The sequence below is a fragment of the Sordaria macrospora genome, chromosome 7 (genome assembly GCF_033870435.1).
Source record: "Sordaria macrospora chromosome 7, complete sequence".
Taxonomy (NCBI): Eukaryota; Fungi; Ascomycota; class Sordariomycetes; order Sordariales; family Sordariaceae; genus Sordaria; species Sordaria macrospora.
Genome location: NC_089377.1, coordinates 1,394,884 through 1,417,957, shown reverse-complemented (window position 1 = coordinate 1,417,957; position 23,074 = coordinate 1,394,884). Strand labels below are relative to the sequence as shown.

Sequence of the window (23,074 nt, the reverse complement as noted above, 5' to 3'; positions counted from 1 at the left end):
ATGAAGGCGAGTCTTCTTGCTATCATTGTGATACCCATGATGCTGCCCTTTGTCAAAAAGTGCCAAAAAGAGATTGACAAAATCTGCAAAGGTTAACCTAACATTCGGCAAAAGACCGGATCACCCGGGGTAATGCCTTCTTGTCTTGGCTGACATGGCAAATTCATCGCCTGCAGCGTCGTCAACCTGAGCATCTCTGGTTTACACCACAGACCTTGGCGAGCTGTTACTCCAAATGCGCAGATAACGCAATATATGAAGGCTCTACTCCATCAAGGGGATCTTGTCCACGCCCAACTTTTCAGCCTCTGCATTCAGAACGTCGATCTCCTCCTTGGCATATGGAATGCCATCTTTCAGTCTCTGCTCCTCGCTCAGCTGCTCAATTTCGCCCGGGAAGTAGATCCTGTCAACGCCGTGCATTTTCTCGCCCTTTACGACTTTCTGGTAGAGAATGTCCATGCGATTTTTAAACTCGTCCAAATTCATGAACAAGTCAGGTTTTATCGCCACAAAGAAGTGGCCAACGTCTCCAGGCTTGGACATATCATACGGCCCCGTGACGCCTCCAGCAAACGCCGAGCCAGAAAGCACACCGGAGAAGACATCCATCATGATAGCCAGCGCCGACCCCTTCGGCCCGCCCATCGGCAGCATCACGCCCTCCAACGCCTTCGCCGGATCATCCGTCTGCTTCCCTTCCCCGTCCAACGCCCAATCAGCCGGTATCTTCTCCCCCCTCCTCAGCGCCTTATGAATCTTTCCCCTCGCCGCCACCGACGGCGCCATATCCAAGATAAACGGCTTCGCATCTTTCCCCTTCCCACCGGGTGCACCACACGCAATAGGGCTAACGCCCATCATCTTCTCCCGTCCACCCCACACCGGCAGCGCCGGCGACGAATTGGTAAACACCAGACTCATCATGTCTGCCTCTACGGCCTGCTTCACGATCCACGCCGACATGCCGAAGTGGTTGCTGTGCTTGACGCTCACCATGCCGATTCCGAACACGCGCGCCATGGCGATGGCCGTGTCCATGCCCAGGTGCGCGGCGGGGAACCCGAACCCGTTGTGTCCGTCCACCTGCGCGACTACCGGCGTGATATGCGTTAGTGTGGGCTCCGCCACTGGGTCCAATACCCCGTTGCGGACCCGCGCGAGGTAAGAGGGCAGGCGCAGGATGCCGTGGCTTTCGACACCGCGACTGTCGGCTTGGACGAGGGCTGAGGCGGTGATTTCGGCGTTTCGGGCGGACACGCCAGAGGCGGTTAAGAGGGAGATGGCGAACGTTTTGGCATCTTGGTGGGAGACGCGGACGAGGTTGGGTGCGATTTCTGGTGTTGTCGCCATTGTTGGGAGGGGTTTGATACTGGGCTGGTGTGTTTGATTGTGGATGGTGGTGCTGGTGATGGTCACCCGCTGGTTTGGTACCTCTACATACACGAGCGGTGGATGTTGGATGTCCGGGGATCGATAAGAGGGATGCGGGGGAGGTGTTTTAGTGGGATCTACAGTAGTGGACGGGGAGCTAGGAAGCTGGCTACCGGCATCGGACTCGGAAGCTGTCAATGTCAACACTCCCGCTTTACACGCGTCGATGTTGCCGTTGACCGGCGGTAATGGATGTTTACACTTGGGGTCTTTCTCTTCACTGAATGGTTCATACAAAAGAGATTCGTCGTCCTCCGTGAAAGCAACGCACGCTCCTCCTCAATCTTCGACAACTAGAAAGAGAAGCATTCTACTGCAGAGCCAAGCTGCGCCATCAAATCATCTCCCGCTGTAGCCAAGCAAACCCCACGATTCGTTCGGTGCCAAGGCATGTCTCTATTATCAACGACATTCTTCGAATTGTCCACTTTCATTAACTACAAGGAAGACTCCGAATAATTGTCAAGTTGCACGGTCAAACCAATACCGGTGACATACCACGTCCGAAAGCCCTATTCCTCTCATGGAACACCCGACCATGCATCCAGTCTCCCCGCAGGCTTTCCCGGTTCGACCTGCCAAACCTCGACGACCCTTCTCACGGAGGAGATCCGGGTTTATCAACTCGGTGTCGGTTTAACCCGAGCATGCTACGACGTCCCGGAAAACATGGGGCGAGACCGTGAGACAAAACATGTGCTATGTAACCATGGGTTCCGAGTATTTGTGGATTTCCCCCGCAAAGGTATATGTAGTGTACTGGCCTAGTCCTATACCAGAAACTCATGGCGAACAAGCGGTGATGATCGTCCAGGCGTTGCCACGAGTACCTACCGAAGGCGGGGAAACGTTGGGCATTTCGGAACCTAAACTGGGGGTAACATAACATACCTAGACTGCTAGTTGGTGAGGGGACTCACTACTGCACTAGAGGGAACACGAACGCAAGGTTTTATGAGTTCAGTTCAGTCGTGCTCAAACAACCAGGTATTCGGAAGCTCAATGTGTGGAACAGCAGCATCATGGCCTCTTCAGAGCCCGGTGTGTTATTTCTGCACCGTGGTTCAACCATGAGGTTTACCAGCAAAAGATATCGTAAACTACCTCTACGGCGTCTTACGACCGGTGTAAGCCACCTACCAAAACTGGAAGCATGGTAATCGTCATTTACACTCCTGGTTCGGTGGTCCCTCCACCACAAGCCAGCCGAGTGAATGGATGGCGGATGCGGGGAACCCTGAGGTTCAAATGAGGCCCTCTTTTCTACCTAATATTCCGACATCCTCGCTCCATGGAGGCTCATTGATAGTTATCAAACAGAAACTACCACGCGACCGTACACGCGGAGCAACGCAGAAGAAGATTTCAACTCCGCAAATCGCCTCGAATAGACGAAAACGACAAGTACCGAACGCTAGGTAGCCCATCCCAAGATGGCTGGTTACATGCAGGAAAGCGACCCATACGTATGCAACGTCCTAAACCACTGCTATTTGATAGAAGGGGGGTCATCGTGCCCATCGTCAGTTATTGACGGCATATGGTACTGCTGTTGGGCATACCCCAGATTCTTGTCTTGTGTGTGTCTGAAAGCAATCTTTCCAAGACACCCCATGATCTTCTTCTTCTTCTTCTTCTTCTTCTTCTTCTTCTTCTTCTTCTTCTTCTTCTTCTTCTTCTTCTTCTTCTTCTTCTTCTTCTTCTTCTTCTTCTCCTCGGGAAAATCTTCCCCGAAAGGAAATGGAGTTAAACCCTGGCTAGCCTGGTTTGAGGCCATAAGGCCGGGTTACACTACATTAGAGGTACATACCTAGGTGTTCGGCTTGCTTTCAAAGACATTGGGGGAGTAGGTATCTTCCCACACGTTTGCATGGAGATCGGCCACTCGCGGCCCCCTCTTTATCATTGGCCTTGGTCGTTTGAAGGGGGGGGGGAGAGGGGGGGGGGGGGGGGGCAGTTGATATCAAGTGAACCGGGTCACTTTTTCAGATAGGTATCAAGTTGATGATATTACCCACCTCACCTCTCTTGTGTGTCTCGACCGACCGCTCGTTCTCTCCTCCTTGTACCGCATTCATCGACAGCAGCACTTGCTCCAATCTCACGATGGCCGGCGGCGTCAAGAAACCCGTCAACATCTTCAAGCTCAAAAACCTGGGCGAGCCAAAGGAAGTGTTCAACTGGAGACTATGGTTTGCCGTCTTCTCCTTCGGTCTGCTGGGCGCTGCCCGTGGCGTTGACGAAGGGTTGATCAATGGCGCGTTCAAGAGCAAGAACTTCCAGGACAGCATCAGTTATGACTCGTATTCGAAGGTTGAGCAGGCGAATATCAAGGCGAATGTTTCGTCTATGGTGCAGATTGGGAGTGTAGGGGGAGCTTTGTTGTAAGTCAACAATCTCGGCTTGGCATCCCCTTTTTCCTGGTCGCTCTCAGTTCAGTCACTGACAGATACCGGCTGCAGTGCCTTCCTCATCTGCGACAGGATAGGGCGTATCTGGGCCACCCGCCAGCTCTGCGTACTCTGGATCCTGGGCATCGCCATCTTCATGGGCTCGAACGGTAACCTGGGCGCAGTCTACGCGGGCAGGTTCGTCGCCGGTCTTGGAGTCGGCCAGACGCCCGTCGTCGGCCCCGTCTACATCGCGGAGATCGCCCCCGCCAGCATCCGCGGTCTCTGCACCTGCATCTTCACCGGCTTCGTCTACCTCGGCATCGTGCTGGCGTACTTTACTAACTACGGCTGCCAGCTTCACCTCGGCGAAACGCCCGCTCGCTGGCAGGTGCCGACGAGCCTGCACATCATCTTCGCAGGCCTCATCTTCCTCCTCACCTTCCTGCAGTACGAATCGCCCCGCTACCTGGTCAAGACGGGCAAAAACGACCGAGCCCTCCACGTCATGTCCCGTCTCCGCCATCTGCCTGCCGACCACGCTTACGTGCAGCGCGAAATAAACGCCATCACCCTCAGCCACCACGAAGAAATGGAAGCCACCAAGGGTGCCGGCTGGCTGGGCGTGGTCAGGGAAGCCTTCACCGTGCGCAGCAACCTCTACCGTGTCGGCCTGACCGTCGGCGCCCAGGTCCTGTCACAGTGGTCCGGCGCCGGCTCCATCACCATCTACGCGCCGGATCTGTTCGAGCTGCTCGGCATCACGGGAACCGAGGAGTCGCTGTTGGTGACGGCTGTCTTCGGCATCATCAAGCTCGTGGCCGCCATCCTCTGCGCCTTGTTTTTGGTGGATTTCATCGGCCGCAAGCGCTCTCTCCTGCTCGGCATCACCTGCCAAGCCGTCGCCATGCTCTACGTTGCCGGGTTCTTGTCGGCCGTCCCTCAGCTCGGCAACGAAGAAGGGTATGTGCTTTCCCCTAGTTCGGGAAAGTTACGCGCATCACGCGGCGCCATTGTCATGATCTATTTGAGTGGCTTCGGCTGGGCGCTGGGGTGGAATAGCATGCAGTATCTGCTAACTGCTGAGCTGTTTCCCTTGCGCATCCGCGCGTTTTGTACGAGCTTGGCCATGTGTTTACATTTTGTTAACCAGTATGGGAACGCTCGGGCGGTGCCGGTTATGTTGTTACCCTTGAGAGATGGGGGGATCTCGTCCCAGGGGGCGTTTTGGTTCTTTGCTGCTGTGACGATATTGGGTGGCGTGTGGGTGTGGTTTGCGGTTCCCGAGACGGCGGGGAGGAGTCTGGAGAGTATGGATCGGTTGTTTAGTTTGCCGTGGTGGAAGATTGGACGGTATGGGAATCGGGAGGCGGCGGTGTTGGATGAGGCGGAGAGAGTGGGTGTCAGTGAGAAGGAAGGCGAGATGATGTCCAGGAGCGGGTCGCATGCCGAGGAAAAGGGTATGGGGTGCGGGGATGGGGCGGAGAGGAGAGTTTGATTTTTGGAAGGGTTTATAGAAAGAATGTTGAAGATTTGAATAGGCTGTGATAGTTAAGAGCATCAAGTCAATGACAGACAACATACCCATCAAGCAAGCAACCTCCTACAAGTAACGAAACATCTTAGATAAAGGAAGGTAAAACAAACTGATTATCAAAAACCATAAACAGATTCTGTCCAGACTTGCATGACACAAAAAGTTCCGAGAGACCATATCACGTCTGTTCGTCTCCAAATATCAGCAGGAAAATGTTACTTACCATCAAGAGACATTGATCACCCAGACAAGAACAAAAGTAACAACAAAAATGATGCAAAAAGTGCAAAAAAGAATGGGACCTGGGAGGCTCGAACTCCCGACCTCAGGATTACTCTGAGCTGTTTGATACCAGCCAGATCATACGTGTGATTAGTATGAGACCTGCGCGCTAGCCAACTGCGCCAAGGTCCCAGTTGACTTGAATTTGTTGAATGAGGAAGATGGAAAAATGGCCCATAAGGTCGTTCGTTCAAGAGGACAATACCAAAGTGATGTGGGTGGAGGGATGAGGGAATTTGGACGCACCGCCGAGGACGCCCAGACGGAGATGTGGTGGAGTGGAGTGGAACCTGGGCGCCGAGCCGGGAGCGGGAAGCCGGGGGTTTGTTTGATGGGGTTTGGGATCGGGGATTGAGGGTTGACTGTTGAAAGAACAATGGGAAGAGTTTGTCTTAGATATCGATAAACAGGACTGTGGGCATAGAGGGTCGTCACAAGAGACATTGACATTGTCCCGTGTTAGCACTCTAAAGCATTTTCTCTGTACAGCCCTGAGCAATTCACCAGGAAAAAAGAAGAAGAAAAACAGGAATGGTGACAAGTGCGAATTGATGCATTGTGGTGCACTAAGTACACTACAACGAAGAAAAAAAAGTAAAAAAAAGAAATTCCCCTCGACCGGAATCGAGCCGGTGACCTTTCGGTATACAATCTAGACAATTACAGCCGAACGTGATAGCCAACTACACCACAAGGGGTTTTATTTGTTGAATTAACGCTTCTAGCTCAGTGGTTATAACCGCTGTCGTGCTGAACTCGCACGAAGTAGATACTAAGGGACATCTTTAACTCCATACTTATCTTTCACTTCCCTTTGTTCCGCGGAAGCTCATGCCTGACAACCAAATAGCATTGACACCGATGGGATAATCACTGATGACATTTAGGGTTCAATGCACCATCATATTGGCGCCGTTCGGGTTGGGGACCAGACGTTGGAAATGATACTCGATCTGCAAAATCGACCGTCAGATATTGCGCTGAATGTAACTTCGAGGTCCCCTCGTATTGTCTATTTTTATAGCATGACTTGACATTTATACATTGATACTACACAGACAGGCGAAGCATCATGATTTTTGATGCTTGTCCCTACCATTTCCCTTTGCCTCTTACCCCTTTACAAGAAATTAATACCAACTCCGACCTGCAGCCCCTTCCTCGCCTCCTCGCCTCTCCTTACCACCAATGGCAAGCTGAAGTTCAACTCAAACCTCGCCACGGGGTGCGCATACACCAGACCGAAGCCAGCGGCAACGCTGGGCAGGCCATTCGCCAACTCAGCCACCGCACTCTTCATGCCGCTCGCAACAGCGCCGGAATCCAGCGACGGCGAACCCTCAGCCGCCTTCTTGCCCTGGAGTGCAACCAAACGGCCGCCGTTGGCGAAGAGCTGCAGCCTCAAGGGGGAGGTTGGACCGGCCTTGGGGAGGGGAAGAAGCATATTGACAGATCCAGCTGCGAAGACGTCACCGCCAACGGAGTCGACACCATCATGAGGACCGAGGCCGCCCATGGCAAAACCACGGACATCGGTAGGACCGCCGAGCTGGAAGCGATCGTTGATGCGGCTAGGGGCGACGGAAGCGCTGGAGAGGGAGTAGCCAGTGGGCAGAGGGTAGAGAAGACCGGCGCGGAAGCCGGCGCCGACGGAGACGCCGGGAAGGGGGAGGGGCTGGGCGGCAGACAGTTCGACCTCGGACTTGGCGAAGGAAACGTCGCCCTGGAGCGGACCCCAACCAGCGAGCTCGGAGACGGTGCGCAAAAGGTAACCGGCCTGGGGGAGCGTGGGGTTGTCGCGGCGGTCACGGGTAAATGTGTGGGTGATGGAGCTCTTGAGAGAGTCACCGGCATCGGCGCGGACGGTGGGCGAGGCGGAGGCGGTAAGGCCGGTCAGCTGGCGCCAGACACCAGAGTAGCCGAGCGCGTGGTTATCACCGTTGTCGGTCGACCAGGCGAGACGGAGGTTACCGCCGGTAAGATGCTCGTCATGCGAGGCCCAAGGCTTCTGAGTAGAGGAGCGCAGACCCTCGAGGGCGAGACGGATATCGGGGTTGCCGTTCACCGGGGTAGAGAAGACGGCGTTGTAGGCCGACCTGGTACGGGTACCGGTGGCAGCGTTGACGGAGAGGGTCTCGGCTCCGCCAAAAATGTTGCGCAGGACGGCATTGGTGTAAGCGGATCCCTCAGCGTTGCCAAAGTCGGTGCCGGCGCTGAAGACGAGGCGGGATTGTTCCTTTACGCGGATGGAGACGTCGAGCTCGGTGCGGTCGGTGGGGGATTGGAACTGCTCTTGCTGCTTCTGGCGGGCATCCGAGATGAAGACACCAAAGCCATCCTCCTTGAAGATGCCTGTTGGATGTAAAAGGTAGGTTAGAGCGTGCTGGGTTCTGGGAGATGTAGGATGTTCGGCCGTTGCTCGGGTGAGAAGGAGAGAAGGAGGAGTGGGCGCGCACCGAAACGGGTAAGCTTCTGGGTGGCCTTGCTGATGCGACCGAGGACATCGCCTAGGGTGGTATCGGGGCTAGTGCTTTCCTCGACAATGGGCTTGAAGAGGTGGTCGAGGAGGCCGCGGCGGGTGTTGTTGGCGCCATGGATCTCGATGGAGTTGACGGTAGCGGGGGCAAGCAGGTGGTCCTCGAACTGAGTTGAAGGAGAGAGAGGGAAAGGTTAGCCGGACGATGACTGGCATCTGAAGGGCTAAGGATCGGATTCTCATACGATGGGGTTCTGCGCCTGGTACGGTTGATGTTCCTTGGGTTCGGTAACGATGGTAGCGGCCCTGTCGATCTTCGCGGTGGCGGCCTCGACCTAAATATTTGGAGGTTTGGATCAGGAATCGGTCACTCGAATTGGCGCAATTGAGACGACGACGAGGGACAAAAGCTTACGCTGCCGCCGGGGGCACTTGGAGAGGAGGCCATTGCAGCTTCTCGCCTGGGTTGGTGGGTTCCGCGATCACTGGTTGGTGACTTGTTGAGGACGGGGATGTTCTCGACTCTCCGAATTATTATTATTATTTTGGTCCGAACTGCAACCGTCGACCAGGTTCAAGTCAATTCGGCTTCGGGTGCTGTCGGGGGATCCATCAATTCGTCACTACGTAACCGTGTGGCTGGTGCTGCTGATGGACTGCCAGTGGGCTGTGGCTCACGCATAATGAGATGAGAGGCGCACGTGGAGATCCTTCCCAGGGCCCTTGCTTCAACAAAGGGAACCATTGCGGCAGACCCACTCTTTCTGAAGGCTAGACCCGATCGGATCAAGCGTCTTTCTCTGGGAAGCGAGGATTGGAGGAGGTCTCGTCGCTTGCCCGTTGTGTCCCCCAGTCCACAATGCCTTTCATGACCAGCTGGACCCCGTGCCGTGCCACCACTGTCCGTCACTGCTCGCTGACATTCTGTCGCTAACCTTGACTGGACCTACCACTACACTTTCCACCTTGCATCCTAGAACCAGACCACCATCACATTCACCTATTCAACTACGATCCATCCGTCCACTTCCAAACTTTACGTTCGACTCTTTACCATCGTCTTCCACCAGCGACTCGGATCCCCTCACTCCGCCGTCTCCAAAGTCGCCAGCACTCGACCCTCGATTCCTTTATCGTCCCTCGGTCGATTCCATCCCTTTAGTTCATTCTTTGCCACACAAATCACGGACCGACACCATCTCGAGACATCGCCATCTGCACAATTCAGCATGGCTACACGTGCGGCACAGAAGCGCGTGAGTCCACGAAATCCCAAGGTCCTTGGGCAACAATAACTAACATATCTTCAAGTTGACGCGCGAATACAAATCCATCACCGAGAACCCCCCGCCGTACATTACTGCCCACCCATCCGAGTCTAACATCCTAGAGTAAGCATCTACCACTGCCAGCCTCGCTTATACCTGGCCAGCGGCTGACATGCACTTCTCCAGATGGCATTACATCATCACAGGTCCCGAGAACACTCCTTATCACGGCGGCCAATACTGGGGAACCCTTATCTTCCCTCCCAACTACCCCTTCGCCCCTCCCGCGATCCGCATGCACACTCCTTCCGGCCGCTTCACGCCGTCTAGCCGACTATGTCTTTCCATCTCCGACTTCCACCCCAAATCCTTCAACCCCGCCTGGGAAGTCTCGACGATTCTCATCGGCCTACTATCGTTCATGACCTCCGAAGAGATGACGACGGGCTCCGTCTCGGCCACCGAAACAGAACGCAAGTTTCACGCCGCGCGCTCACGATGGTGGAACTCGACAGGAGGCGGCTCCCATCTCCGACCGAACGGCGCAGCAGGGAAGGGCAACGTGAAGGCGGGCGACGGCGGCGCCAAGTTCAGGTCGGAGTGGCCCGATGTAGACGCTGAGAACTGGAGGTGGATCAAGGAAAACAACATTGACCCAGCAACGGGGAACAGGCCGGTGGAGCCGTCCAACGCATCATCGTGCGGGCCTCAACTGGGCATTGCCGGTGGCGGCAGCGGCACCAGCGGGGGCCAGGCTCACGCTGTTGTGGACGCGGTCATGCAGCAGAGGGACGCGGGTCAGGGGTGGATGTCGAGGCATAAGTGGTTGCTGGCCGGATGCTTCTTCTTCTTTTACGTATTGATGGTGAGGATCTTTGGCGAGGCCTGAGGGGTTATGGATACCAGTGGAATGGAAGAAACAGAGAGCATAAGGAACCACAACTATCAGCAAAGGGATGCGCATTATTTTTCCGACGATACCGCCGAAAATCTGGAACACGATCAAGCCTCGACCACCAAGACAGTGAGCTGCTTTGTTGGGGACTTCAATACATCCGTTCATTGGTACATGGCATACGGATTTTCTTTTCATAAGCATCGGCGTTCCGGAAGGGGGGAGGGGGTACACGTCGTGGACAGGATCGTTGGCGTACGTAATATCACGGGCATTACCACTCAATTCATCTGCGTTGGACATAGAGACACAAAGAACAGAGGAAGAGGAATCGAAGCAACAAGGCAATCGCGATTTCGATCAAAATCAAGACCAAGAGCAAAGAGCTGCGGGAAGGAAAGGGTTCCATAGGGCAATAAGTGCTGGAGTATGTGGCTTCAGATGGAAAGGCAGCATTGACGGGACATGGATAAATAGATTCGACAAGTGATGATATCGTACATATATACCTACCTTATCTAATTCAGCTGTTGGGTCCGGTCGGGAAGGACAAGTTTCTTCTCTTCATAAGAAAAGAATCCAATCCAAGGTTTCCCACTCACTCACTCACTCACTCACTCACTCACTCACTCACTCACTCACTCACTCATTCCAATATTGCCATCAATTTCATCTGGCACACACATTCATTTATTTGACCGCACGGAAATTCTGAAGATAAGATGAGTGAGTGGCACGAGTATTGCGTGGTATACCCGTTAGTAAGGCAGACAGATTTCAGTCCTGCCTGTTCCCCAACTCTTTGGTGCTCGGCAGAATTGGTGCCAAAAACCTCCGGAAACGCCAAAACCTACCTTACCGGACAGCTAATAACCTCAGGATTCAGTTTCTATAGGAAAGAGGGGAGGGGATATGAAAAACGTCCAACGAGGAGGAGCTGCACCGGCCTAGAAATTCGGTATATATTTCTTTGTTTGGGCTACGGTAAGTCTTCTGGGAATCTTGAGAAAGTTTATAATTGGAAATTGTTATACAAACTTGAAATTTGCTTCGGATCGTTATTGATTTCCTGATGATTTTTCCTTGTAGAGATGTTCAGGGTTGTAGCTGTCCGGTAGGCTTTTGCCCCAACTCTGCCGAGTAGAGTTGGGGAATAGATAGGAAATCTGTCAGCCTTAGCAACGGGTAGTTCTTCCATTCGGGCTACACTAGTTCACTTTGAACAGGTACGTCTTGTATCCTATCATCGTATCTCTAATTGAACCAAATTTCGAATTGCGTGGAGAGATTGGGTGGGCAACATCCCTTAAGGTAGGTGGTATCCAAAGGTATCCAAAGGTGTGTTCATACGCATTTATATACATGATGATCCAGACAGACATTTTTCCCCAGAAAAGAAAAGTAAGAAATTTATTCATCATCAAGAAGATTTCCCCCGTCGTCCCCTATAAATAGCGCGCTTTTTTCCATCTATGTGAACAAATTACATGGCATGTATAAAAATTCCATTGACTTTCTTCAAGTGTTCCATCGTGAAGAAAATCAGAAGGAGGTAGGTGAGAGAAGAGAAAATATATCGCATATCGCTGAGACCTGAAAAGACAAATCGCTGAGAAATGCTAAATCAACCGCGAGGTTTTGAGTGATCCAAAATCCAAAATCCAAAAAGTGTTGTGGGGGGGTTTGAGTGTATAGTGTAGTGTAGTGTAGTGTAGTGTAGTGTAGTGTAGTGTAGTGTAGAGATGTATGTGTGTGTGTGTGTGTGTTTCGTAACAAGATTTCGGAATACCGTAAAATAATAAATAAATGCATGACACCATCAACCTTCGAGACGATCGCTTCTTCTCTCCTTTCTTGTTCTCCTTCACTTCTTCAACACGTGAACTATCTAATCCTCAATCGTAAGCGGTGGTGTAACTATGGAGGGTATATCGAGTTTCTTTCTATGTTTTGGGTTGTTGTGTTTTATTGGGGGCGTCGGGGAGAGAAGAGAATCTACTCCTTCTTCTCCTTCTTCTTGAGGAAGCCAAAGATACCGTTCTTCTTGGGCACGCGGACGAGCCAGTAGACGGCAAGGGCGGCGAGAATGTTGAAGGCGATGTAGGCGAAGAGGATGCTATTGAGAGGTTGACGTTAGTATTTATTCTTTCAAGGGACGATGCTAGGGGAAGAGTGAGGAAAACATACCCAAAGTTGCGCCACCTTTCGGCATAGTCGGAGGACACGCTAGCAAGGAACATGTTGGTTTTGTCAAGGGGGCAGTAGCTGCACATGTCCGTGGCATCCGGGTTGGAGAGGTAACCACCGGAGCCGCTGGTCTGCGTGACGGTGGTTATGTAGTCGGCCATGTACTCGGCGCAAGTGCCATTGAGGGGCTCGAACTTGAGAAACTCGACATCCGAGCAATGCACGTCCGTGTTGGCCACACCGACCGACAACATGGCGCTGACTAGGTACGTGAAGGGGCTGACGCGGTACATGAAGATCCAGAAGCGGGGCATGGTGTCGGGGCTGGCGAGGACACCGCAGAAGATCAAGCAGAGCGAGAAGAGCAAGTTGGCAATGTTACCACCGGCCTCGGCGGTCTCAAAACCGGCAATCATGAAGTCGGTAAAGGTCGAGGTGAACCACATGAAAGCGAGGAGGAGCAGGAACATCAGACCGCCACGCTCGGTAACTTGGTCCATAGGCTGGGCGTTGCGGTAAAGGCCGACGGGGTAGTACCAGCAGAAGTACATGATGGCACCCATGAGCGCGTTCCAGGGAAGCTCGACGATGATCTGAGAGAGCATGAAGACCTTCCAGCCGTAGACCTTGGACGGGCGCTCACGGACCTCGTAGAGCGAACGCTGGACGACGAAGTAAGGCATGGTTTGCTGGACGAGCTGGCCGAAGATGGTGAGCAGGTTGAAGATGGCGAACATTTGGTTCTGGAGACCCTGGATGGTGTTAGGGGCGTTGTAGAAGACGAAACCGATGAACATGGCGACGGAGATGCAGAGGGCGGCCTTGGAGTAGATGTACGACGGGGTACGCCAATATTGCTGGAAGACACGGTAGGTAACCTCGCGCAGCTGCGCGAAGAAAGGAGCGGCGAATTCACGGTAGCTACCACCATCCATTTCCAAAGCGGTCTCATCCTTGGGGCTGTTCTTCAGACGTTGCAACTCCTCCTGGACAGCTTCGTACTCGGGGCTGGAGCGCCAAGCCTCGTGCCAGTCAATCTCGGAGTGAGTACCAGGAGCAGCACCGATAACCTCAAGCATCCACTCGGCAGGGTTGGCATCCGCAGGGCACTTGACACCGCTCTGACGCTCGAAGTAGGAAGCCATGGTGTTGGAGTTCTTGCCGATGTCGCCGAAGTAAACGGTTCTACCACCCTTAGCCAAGAACAGGAGACGATCGAAGCGTTGGAAAAGCATGGCCGAGGGCTGATGGATAGTGCATAGAATAGCTTGGCCGCTCTTGGTCAGCTTCTCGAGGAGATCCAGAATAGCCCACGAAGTCTGAGAGTCGAGACCGGAAGTAGGCTCGTCAACGAAGAGAAGAAGAGGAGGCTTGGCAGCAAGTTCGACACCGATAGTAAGACGCTTCCTTTGCTCGACGTTCAAGCCTTCACCGGGGACACCAATGACAGCGTCGGCGTACTCTTCCATGTCGAGAAGCTTAATAACCTCATCGACGTAAGCGAGCTTCTCGGCGCGGGGAACGTGGGCGGGCTGGCGGAGGAGGGCACTGAAGTTCAAGGCCTCACGGACGGTGGTGGTTTCGAGATGGAGATCCTGCTGTTGAACGTAACCGGTCTTGCGCTGGAAGGAAGTGTCGCGGGGCTTGCCATCAACCAGCATCTCACCAGTGATAACACCAACGTTGATACGGTCAGCGAGACAGTCGAGAAGCGTGGTCTTGCCAGCACCGGAGACACCCATGAGAGCAGTCAAAGTACCAGGCTTAACCCAGCCGTCAACGTTGTTGAGAATCTGGCGAATTTCCTTCTTGATGGGGACATGGTAAGAGACATTGTTCCAGTGGAAGACGCTAGTCTGGGCCTGCAAGAAACCGGTTTCCTTGTCGGAGGTGTTGCCATCGCTGACGTGACCCTTGCCGGCAACCGCGACGCCACCAGACTCAGAATCACCCTTGTTCTCCTTGAAGGAGGCGGGCTTGTAACCCCTGCGGAAGACGAGAACCTCACCCTTGCTCTTCTTGGCAGAGACAGCCTCAGCGGCAAGAATGTAAGTGGTGAGGAAGAAGCAGGTGAAGGCGAGGATGATACCAAAGTTGCGCCACCTGTGGCTGTTGACATAGTTGAAGCTCTGACGGAGATAGTCATCGCCGAGAACGTAGTCCTGGCCAGTGACGGAACCAACGGCTGAGCAGACGCGGTTCAAGCTACCGACATTGGCATACGACGGAATCTGGGGGCTAGGAACATATGCAGTGCAAGAAAACTTGCGTCCAATGAACTCGTTCAGCATTAACGCCTCGAAGGCATAGGCGATAGGATCAATGTAATTGAGCCAGCGGCACCAGCCAAGCATGTAGTTGGTGGGAATAGCAAAACCGGTGAAGATGACGAGCGCCAGAATAATGATGGCAGCGGGCACCATGGCCTGAGAAAGCGTACGCGAAGAACTGGCGATGGTACGGAAGATCATCGACATGACGAGAACGGTGACGAAAGACACGAGCAGGAAGAAGAAGAACGGTCCAGGTTCTCGGCGCAGATTCGTCATGAAGTACAGCGTAACGTTGAAGGTGATGGAGTTGGCGAGCTTGTAGGGCATGTCGACGAACATGGAAGCGACAGCTTCAGCGGACGGGTGGTAGAGAGCATATCGAGCGTGCTTTTCGACAATCGGACGTTGAGCGTAGAGGGTCAGAATTTCGAGGGCCGAAGAGAAAGCGTTCATGAGAATGGCGAAGAAAAGAAGAGCGCCACGCTGGTAGAAACTGTCCGTGGTATTCTGCAAGTTGTAGAAGACACTGGAGATGATGAGAGCCATGATGAAGTTACCGATAAGAGAGCCCATTGTGATACTGGGATCTCCTATCAAGCGTCGCCATCCTCGCCACAAGCACAGCTGAACCTGCTGCACGTATGAGAGGGTAAAGGGAGACTTGGCGCGCTGACCCTTGGCCTGCTGGGCCTTCTTGGAGGCGCGGAAAGCTTCAGCATCGGGACCGTTGATGGGATGCTCCTGCTTGTACTCTTCGATCTCAGCCTGAAGCGACTTGTACTCGGCACTGTTCCTCCAAGCAGCGGCAAACTCGTCGGGTGTGCGAGGAGCCTTGCCCTCAAAGCCGGGGCGAACAATACGCTCCGTGGGACTGGTCATGGAGGTCAGGAAATCGGGAGTGGTCTGGCGAGCAGGACATTCGAAACCCAGGTTGACGAAGTACTGCTTGGCTTCGTCGGCACGGCCGAAGAAGATCTGGCGACCCTCATACAAGACAGCAGCCTTGTCGAAGAGGTCATAAGCGCTCTGAGGAGCCTGGTAGATGGACACGCAAGCAGTGCTTCCGAAAAGCTCAGTCTGCAACCGAAGGGTCTTGACGAACTCAATGGCGTTGGCACTGTCGAGACCTCTGGTACTATTATCCCAGCACTGGAGGGGAGCGCCAGAGAGAGCGGCCTCGGCAATGGAAACACGCTTTCTCTCACCACCCGAAACACCACGGATATACTCGTTACCAACACGAGTGTTGACGGTGTGGCTGATGCCAAACATGGCCATGACGACATCTCGGAGATGGTTGGAGAACATGGTCTTGTTGATGCCGTCGGGGATGTGACGAGGAGCGCGGGCGCGAGCCGCGAAGGTCAAAGTGTCACCCACTGTCAACTGGGGGAAATGGGTATCGACTTCAGCAGAGTAGATGGCCTCACCACGGTGGTGCGAGTGGATTTCCTTGGCGGTCATACCCTGATAGTTGAAGTAAGACTGGTCGTCAATGAAGATACCATCGTGCTCGCCGGCAATGGTCTTGAGGAAGGTTGTGCAGCCGGAACCAGGAGGACCCAAAACAACCAACATCTCACCCTTGCGCACAACACCATCGAAGTCGCGGAGAATGTCGATGCGGCGCTGCCGGCTCATGCCAATGAGGTTGCGGACCTGGCCGATGACTTCGAGACCGACATTGAGAACATCCTTCTGGTAATCCGTGGCAGAGCCGAAACCGAAAACGTTCAAGTTCTGGAAAGCGACACCGGTGGTGCGGAACTGGTGACCCTCGCCATTGACCTGCTCAACGATGGCCTTGGCCCAAGCACGAGAGTTGAATTTGGGACCATTGGGGTTGAGTGGTGAGTTGTCGTCGTCGACCTGGAAGACAGTCTTTCCATCGGGAACGGCGGCATGGGACTGCGAGGTGTACTTTCGTGCCAGGGCGAGGACTTGGCTTGCGCGGCGGTTCTCCTCGATACGGTCCTCATCGTCCTCGGTGGTGCTGTCGCTGTCGTCATTGGCATGCTGGCCGTCCTTCTCCTTCACAGGACGAGTGGTGTTCTCGTCAACCTCGGTCATGGAAGTGGCCCGTGTTCCCGTCATTTGGTCGTTGTGAGAATGTGAAGAACTCGGCTCAGGGTGAGTAGGTCCGGCAGGGTTGGCGGCGACAGTCTCCTCCTCAAAGTCGTGTGTCTGTCGGCGTCCAAGAGGTGCTCCAGAAGACTGGGCTGTGTGGTCGTAGTTCCCAAAGGAACCAGTGCCTATAAAGGACATGTGTGGTGATTTCTTTGAGTCCGAAAGTCTTGCTCCAATTAAAATTCGGTATAAGTCGATGATGAGATGCTATTAAGATTCTGCCCTAACCCCGAGGATCTTGGTGTAAGTGTCGGTTCGTGCCTTATAACGATGTATGTCGGGGTATGTATAGGGTGGAGTGGTGTGGGGGGAATTCGTCCGAAGAGAGTTGAGACTGAAAGTGAAAAGGGACTTACAAAAAAAAAGCAGAAGGGGAGTCTAGATATTATATGTATGCAAGCAAGAAAGTCGCAATTGTTGGACTAAACCAGAAAGAGAAAAAGAAGGAAGTGCTTGGAAGGTGGGTGGTGAGTGTGTGAAAAGCGAGTGGAGGGTTAGGCTGAGGTAAGCGCTGTTCTCTATTGCTGTATAAGTAGCGACAGAAACAGTACGTACTCCGTACAAATCGGACGGAACCTCAAGACCGAGAAAAGGGAGGACACGGACACCTGGGGTTGGGGTTGGATGAGAGGATCTGCTGGCGAGAAACAAGAGTCCGAGATCTATCAGGTCCAGAGATCAGAGGCAACAGGCCAAAATGTCGCCGGGCCGCGGGGACTATAAAAGACGATAGGACCAAGAGTTTGTGCGAAAAGCCTTTGGAAAGGAAAGGGGGACGGGGTCCTCGCAGGCTCCGAGACTCTGAAGAGTGGAGCCGGCCACTCCTTGTTGGAGACGAGCCTTCCCCGTCCGGGAGTCTTGGGTACCTCCACTTTGGCGACGCACTGTAACCGCCGGTACGTACCCGGTACAAGTGCTCCGTACCTTTTTCGCATTGGGAATTTGGGTTTGACATCTGGAGAAGTGGACGAAAATGACAGCGACCCCCGTTGAGCCCGTTCGCTCCCGTCGTCAATCAGAGGGCTCCGATCCGTATACGGCAGGGTGGCCAATGGGATATTTCCCCCTCTTCGTTCGTCATTCTTGGCTATCATTTCATTTTATCAGAGGCTCAGCCAGCTGGGTGGTTCATGAGAAGCCATCAATGACTTTTGTTCCCAGGCGAAGTGGAAGGTCTGCAAGTGAATCTGCAGATATGGTGTCGCAACAGCAGCAAAGGTGGCTCAAGTTGCCATTGCTGACGTTGTTCTGATGACTAGAACTAGGGGAGGTACATCTACACTAACTAGTACTTAGGTAGCACCGCTCATTGAGGCATTGCGCGCATAGCATCAGGTAAGGTACCTCTACCCTACCCTACACTACTAACGGAGTTGGCAATGTTAGCGATACCTGAGCGGTCTCTTACTCCGGCCCAGGGCGTTAGACCCAGTTGTTCTAGAGGTTGGCTGGAAGACTTTAGGGTAGCTTTACTATACCTAGTAGTTTTAGGTAAGCGGGCCTTCATGGTAGCAGTGGGACTTTAGGGTTGCGAATGCCCCTGTGCTATCGCGGGGCACCTCAAAAGACAGTAGATGAGGCCAGCCAAAGCTAGGAACAACATGGCAAATGGAATTTGGTATCAGTTGCATGTCAAGGCATGTCAGGGCTGAAAGTCGGGAAGCAAGAAGGGTGCGGGCACGATGGTTTGGATAGGTACCGGTAAGTTGTGTTGCACTTTGTTTACAGGTACCTCTGATATCGACAAGCTGTACCCGAGCATCATCGTTTTTTGTCTCGTAGTTATCTTTCGATTTCAACCTTTGCTACTTTGCCAATCCTTGTTGGTGATCTTCAGAACCCTTACGTAGCCCGTCGAGATCATTCTCCAACGTCCATTCCACCAGTTTTGGACGAACCCCAGATTGTCAAACACGTTCTGACGTTTCGGTGGCCAGACCAGACAAAGCATCACTTACAGAAATCCCAGGCAAGCAACAAAGCGCCGTCACTGCTTCAGCCACGGTAAATGTACACTGCCGTTGATCTTGTTGCTCGCCGTGGCTGTGAGGGGCAGGCTTGGCGATTCGATGATGACGGATGATGATTCATTCTGAAAATCATTCAACCACTCCCGTCAAAGAGATCTCGGGGTCTTTGGCGAGGCCGTCTACCTGTGCCGTTTCGCTCCGAGCCCCGTTTCGCTCCGATTCCTTGCGCCGCACCGCCTCAGAATCGGTGTAACTGGGTGAGGGGACTTGCTAATCCCCGAGATATCATAACTTGTCAACGATATTGCAACCAATGTTGTTGGGGCGGGTGTTGGGGTGATAGGTATCCCAAGAATCCGAATTCGGAATGTTTGCGCCCTTGTAAGTGGCTTGCTCGTTCTCCAGTCTCCACAGCCCTCAATGCCGCAGAGACGCTTCTAAGCGCGTCCATAGGGTGACAGCCGAGAAATCATATAGCTCGGCCTTCTCCCATCTTGTCCCTTCAGAGGTGAGCCAGTGGTGTCGCTATACGCGTACCATTTACGACCTCCCTGGCGTCCGCTGTCCTGGTGCTGGAAAGCCGGGTTCGAGGCTGTTGCTCTGGGCTCGCTGCATTTGATTACCGGAGCTCTTGGCGGTTGGCCTGATGGTTCATTCGGGCCAATCAGGTAGTCAGGACGCCCACCACTTGGCACCAACAGTTATCTGGAACATGGATGCTCTCGGGCTTCTCACCGTCCTGGCTGCGCCCTTCCAGCGTCCAGATGTTGGATCGGATCAAGGGCTATCCGAAAAAGAATCGAATCATTGAGGGGTTGTGCGTTGGAGACGGGAGGACGAACAGAAAGGCCTGGAAGAAAACCTGGAGCCTGGAAAGGCCAAACAATTCAAACAAGTCCCCCGCCAGTGTGCCGCAGTCCGCTTCGCTGGATGTTCGCTGGATCCCCCACGTGCTGGACAATCCACACCCAGCAATGGCAATCCTTGCTCCCACAAAGACACTTTTTTCATCTCAAATCTCTTCGGGTTCTTTTACCACTCCGATAGCCCGCAACCCGCAACATCTTTCAATCTACCGCAGTCACAAGCAACAGCCGCCGCCATTTCCGCCCACCGGTCGAATAGCGACGCTCACCGCGGGAACTTGACCGCAAAACCGCAGGAATATCTGACAGGCTCCAATCTTCTTCCGTATTCATCAACAAGCACCAGACGTTGAATGGATGACAGTTGACAGGCCCAGAGCAAAAAGAGCCCAGGCGGGCAGTGACCCCACAAGGCTCCGACAAACCGTCAAAATGGATGGAACGATCAAAAAGAACATCCGCAAACCTTCCTTCCGCCTGCCCTTGCCCTGTCGCTGCCCGTCTGCAACATGAGAGATCCGGCATCTGGCATCTAGCAGACTGGCACTGCCCTTCCGTAAACCAGGATCCCGCTCAATGCTGTCTGGACTCACCGTTACATCTTGGCGGGGAGACATCCGCGGACGGAAAGGCGTAATATCCCGACACTCTGGCAAGGCCTGCTCGTCTTTCAAACTCTGAATAAACTTCTCTGACCGTTGTTTTATCTCCCGGTGCACCGCAAATTGGCGGACGCGCCGTGATGGTCGAGTTCCCCAGTTTCCACTTCTGCATAGCTCTTGGCGTCACAAGTGTAACGGAGCCTCTGGAGTTTCGCACGGTCATTGACGTTCTCGGGCTGGCGGACTCTTGCGCGGACCCTAACCTTTCCCGAACGTTGAAGATCATCTCAACTGAAAGCTTATCGACTCATGTCCCGTTCTCTAGTTTACGCGTATATGTCACCGACTCTCCCTGATTTATCATCCAGCGGCAACAGTCTCCATCTCCATCAGCCAACTCCGAAATCTTCAAAATCCACAGTGCGTCGATGATCAGCTTGTCGCCTCCACCTAATCCCCCACAACTTTTAACTTGTCCCATCATCCCTGCCGGCCGTCCAGACTCTTCATTAGCCTATCAGGGACCATCCAGGACTCACAAAGCGAATACGATACCGAAACCGAGCAAGAATTCCACCCCGTTTTCGCACTCAGAACAAAATCCACATGTTGTCGCTCTTGTGGCTCACATTTCCCTTTTCGTCCATCGAATCGGCCATATTTGGCGATCTTGACTCCCGCCCAAAGCGATTCCAGAATGGAAACGAAAAACCTCAATTTCTAGCGAAAACAGTTTGGCCCAGGCAAGTAAGAGTACGAATCTCGATGGTTTCAAAATCAAATTGAAACATGGCCCCAGATTCGAGAATACGGACGCGGATAGATTACACCGCGGGCCTGGAACCCGAGTCGAATGCCACGTTTTACAAATGCGTATGTTTGCTGATCAGGACGGACGGACGGTTTGATGAGATCTTGACAACCTATCTCCGAGATGCTTTGACAGTAGTGTGTGCACCTACACTAGTGTAGGACTTGTAGCGTCAATTTGTCCGGCCCATCATGATTCTCGACATTGAAAGTTTTCATGTGTCAGCAAAACACCAGTTCGCCGAATCGTAACCCATCTCAACAAATCCCAATTCGACATTCCTGGGTTGCGAACGGCTTCCCGACGGATGGGCACAAGTGGAAGCTCATCATCATCATCAGCATCAGATTCATATAAACTTCACTTATCCCACGCGGTAGATATCAAAGTTGATATCGCCTGTCTAACCTCATTGTTCTCTATAATTTACATACCTATTTCGTACCAACAACGGCTCGGTCCGAAGATCCCATATGTATCATACATATAGCCGTCAATACCTCTCACATGCGTGCTGTCTGTATGTAGCATGTACGGTACACCAGACGATTTGAAGGACGTCATCCTACATGATGGTGGTGTGGGTGCATCACACGTCGCACTGCGCATGGAAGCAAAACAAACACAAGGAACAGAAGCTTCAGTTTTCTGTACACACAATCTGAGTTTTCTTAAATCGAAATCGATTGAGGGCTCTGTAATGCGACTGGCGCTTCTTTCCTTTGGAGGCTGGAAAACCGGAGAGGAGGTGGCCTCGATCAGAATCATGTCTCCTTGTTGCTATTAGATCTACTAACTAACCACCAGAGAAGAAAACTCGATGATATGGCGGCTCTAGAGAACCTTTCCAATCTAAAGAGAACTCTGGAGATCGGCAAGGCGAGGTGATGTCTGATTTATGACTTAGGTACTACCGTTTGGTAAGGCTGACTTGGGGAACAGACAAGAGATCTGCCAACCTCACGAACGGGTAGACTACCGCAGGTTAGCGAACGTGCTTCTAAGTGCCGTACATGTTTTTCTGAGTCGATCCCAACGTTCTGCAGGAAGTGATAATGTAAAAGCTGCGGCAGCATCAGCAGCGAGTATGTAAAAGCCGGTGCATTTGCTATTTTGTTTCGGGAGATGTCAACCGTGTAGCTGCGGGATTAAAAAGGGTTGGTGGCGCAATTTCAAAGCTCAACAACAACGAGACATCAGGGAGGATGAAATAGTTGACGAGGAAGTAAAGGTAAAAAGTGAAGAGCTGTGAAGGGCGTCTGAACTGGTATTTCGTTCATTGTAGTAAATAGTCCCCTGGGGAACATTACTGCTGTTGTTTTGAGAATGGTGTTGAAAGTACTAGGTAGTAGCACATAAGAACCACAACACCGAGAATGCGGCTCTCTCAGATCGGATCAGATGCTTCTCGCTACTGTAAACTTCAATCACACACCTACCTGGTCGCTATCCCCTATAAGTCCGTATGCCTGTTCTTTTTATACCCGCTCTATCATTCTTGTGAGCAAGAAGAGCATATAAAGCCAATTGACTCTGTAGTCATCTGTGTGGAAGGGTAAGCTAGAGACTTTGACTTGGCCACACACCTATCTTCAAGTGACCTAACATTTAGAATCAAAGCTCGACGTTATGCTCTCCTAGTCACCCATATCATGTATATGTCTGAGTTACATGTCGATGAAAAATGTGGGCATGAACTTTGATCGTCAACTGGGGTATACGAGAAGACCTGCATGAGGATGACTGACTTACATGTGCTGAACAGGGCGCATGGGTTTTATACTATCGGTTAACTTGTTTCCTTCAAGGCCGGTATCATCATACCGAGGTAGTTGTTGACTACCTCGGCCTCATTGTTCTGTTATGTTGGTGACACAGACAACGTCTGCAAGTTCGCCTTGCGAACAACTTCCCGAGCTGGACCCAAAAAACAAGCTGACGCGTAAGTCCTTAATC

General features: G+C 52.8%; 5 protein-coding genes and 2 non-coding genes across 7 annotated transcripts; 2 read left to right on the top strand and 5 right to left on the bottom strand.

Annotated features, from left to right (window-relative positions):
- Positions 1–264: 264 nt before the first annotated feature.
- SMAC4_03300 (uncharacterized protein) lies at positions 265–1,353 on the bottom strand (the record flags this gene model as incomplete). Its single annotated transcript, XM_003352934.1, has 1 exon — positions 265–1,353. One exon carries the CDS (start codon positions 1,351–1,353, stop codon positions 265–267), a length of 1,089 nt encoding a protein of 362 aa, XP_003352982.1.
- A 2,031-nt stretch (positions 1,354–3,384) lies between these two features.
- Positions 3,385–5,419, top strand: SMAC4_03301 (uncharacterized protein). Its single transcript, XM_066089921.1, has 2 exons — positions 3,385–3,818; positions 3,897–5,419. Exons 1-2 carry the CDS (start codon positions 3,439–3,441, stop codon positions 5,320–5,322), a joined length of 1,806 nt encoding a protein of 601 aa, XP_065947713.1. The 5' UTR covers positions 3,385–3,438; the 3' UTR covers positions 5,323–5,419.
- Positions 5,420–5,657: 238 nt separating this feature from the next.
- SMAC4_14075 lies at positions 5,658–5,775 on the bottom strand. Its single transcript has 2 exons — positions 5,738–5,775; positions 5,658–5,693 (listed from the first exon to the last, which is right to left on the bottom strand). It is a non-coding gene; the product is annotated as a tRNA-Met (tRNA).
- A 477-nt stretch (positions 5,776–6,252) lies between these two features.
- SMAC4_14074 lies at positions 6,253–6,341 on the bottom strand. The gene is given in 2 exon segments: positions 6,253–6,288; positions 6,304–6,341. It is a non-coding gene; the product is annotated as a tRNA-Tyr (tRNA).
- A 285-nt stretch (positions 6,342–6,626) lies between these two features.
- SMAC4_03302 (uncharacterized protein) lies at positions 6,627–8,640 on the bottom strand. Its single transcript, XM_003352936.2, has 4 exons — positions 8,535–8,640; positions 8,365–8,454; positions 8,100–8,286; positions 6,627–7,995 (listed from the first exon to the last, which is right to left on the bottom strand). The coding sequence occupies exons 1-4, from the start codon at positions 8,565–8,567 to the stop codon at positions 6,764–6,766; spliced, it is 1,542 nt and encodes a 513-aa protein (XP_003352984.1). The 5' UTR covers positions 8,568–8,640; the 3' UTR covers positions 6,627–6,763.
- Positions 8,641–8,985: 345 nt separating this feature from the next.
- On the top strand, positions 8,986–10,906 carry SMAC4_03303 (uncharacterized protein). The gene is made up of 3 exons (XM_003352937.2): positions 8,986–9,375; positions 9,431–9,510; positions 9,574–10,906. Exons 1-3 carry the CDS (start codon positions 9,349–9,351, stop codon positions 10,274–10,276), a joined length of 810 nt encoding a protein of 269 aa, XP_003352985.1. The 5' UTR covers positions 8,986–9,348; the 3' UTR covers positions 10,277–10,906.
- A 696-nt stretch (positions 10,907–11,602) lies between these two features.
- Positions 11,603–17,254, bottom strand: SMAC4_03304 (uncharacterized protein). Its single transcript, XM_066089922.1, has 2 exons — positions 12,470–17,254; positions 11,603–12,398 (listed from the first exon to the last, which is right to left on the bottom strand). The coding sequence occupies exons 1-2, from the start codon at positions 17,005–17,007 to the stop codon at positions 12,278–12,280; spliced, it is 4,659 nt and encodes a 1,552-aa protein (XP_065947712.1). The 5' UTR covers positions 17,008–17,254; the 3' UTR covers positions 11,603–12,277.
- Between the last annotated feature and the right edge of the window lie 5,820 nt (positions 17,255–23,074).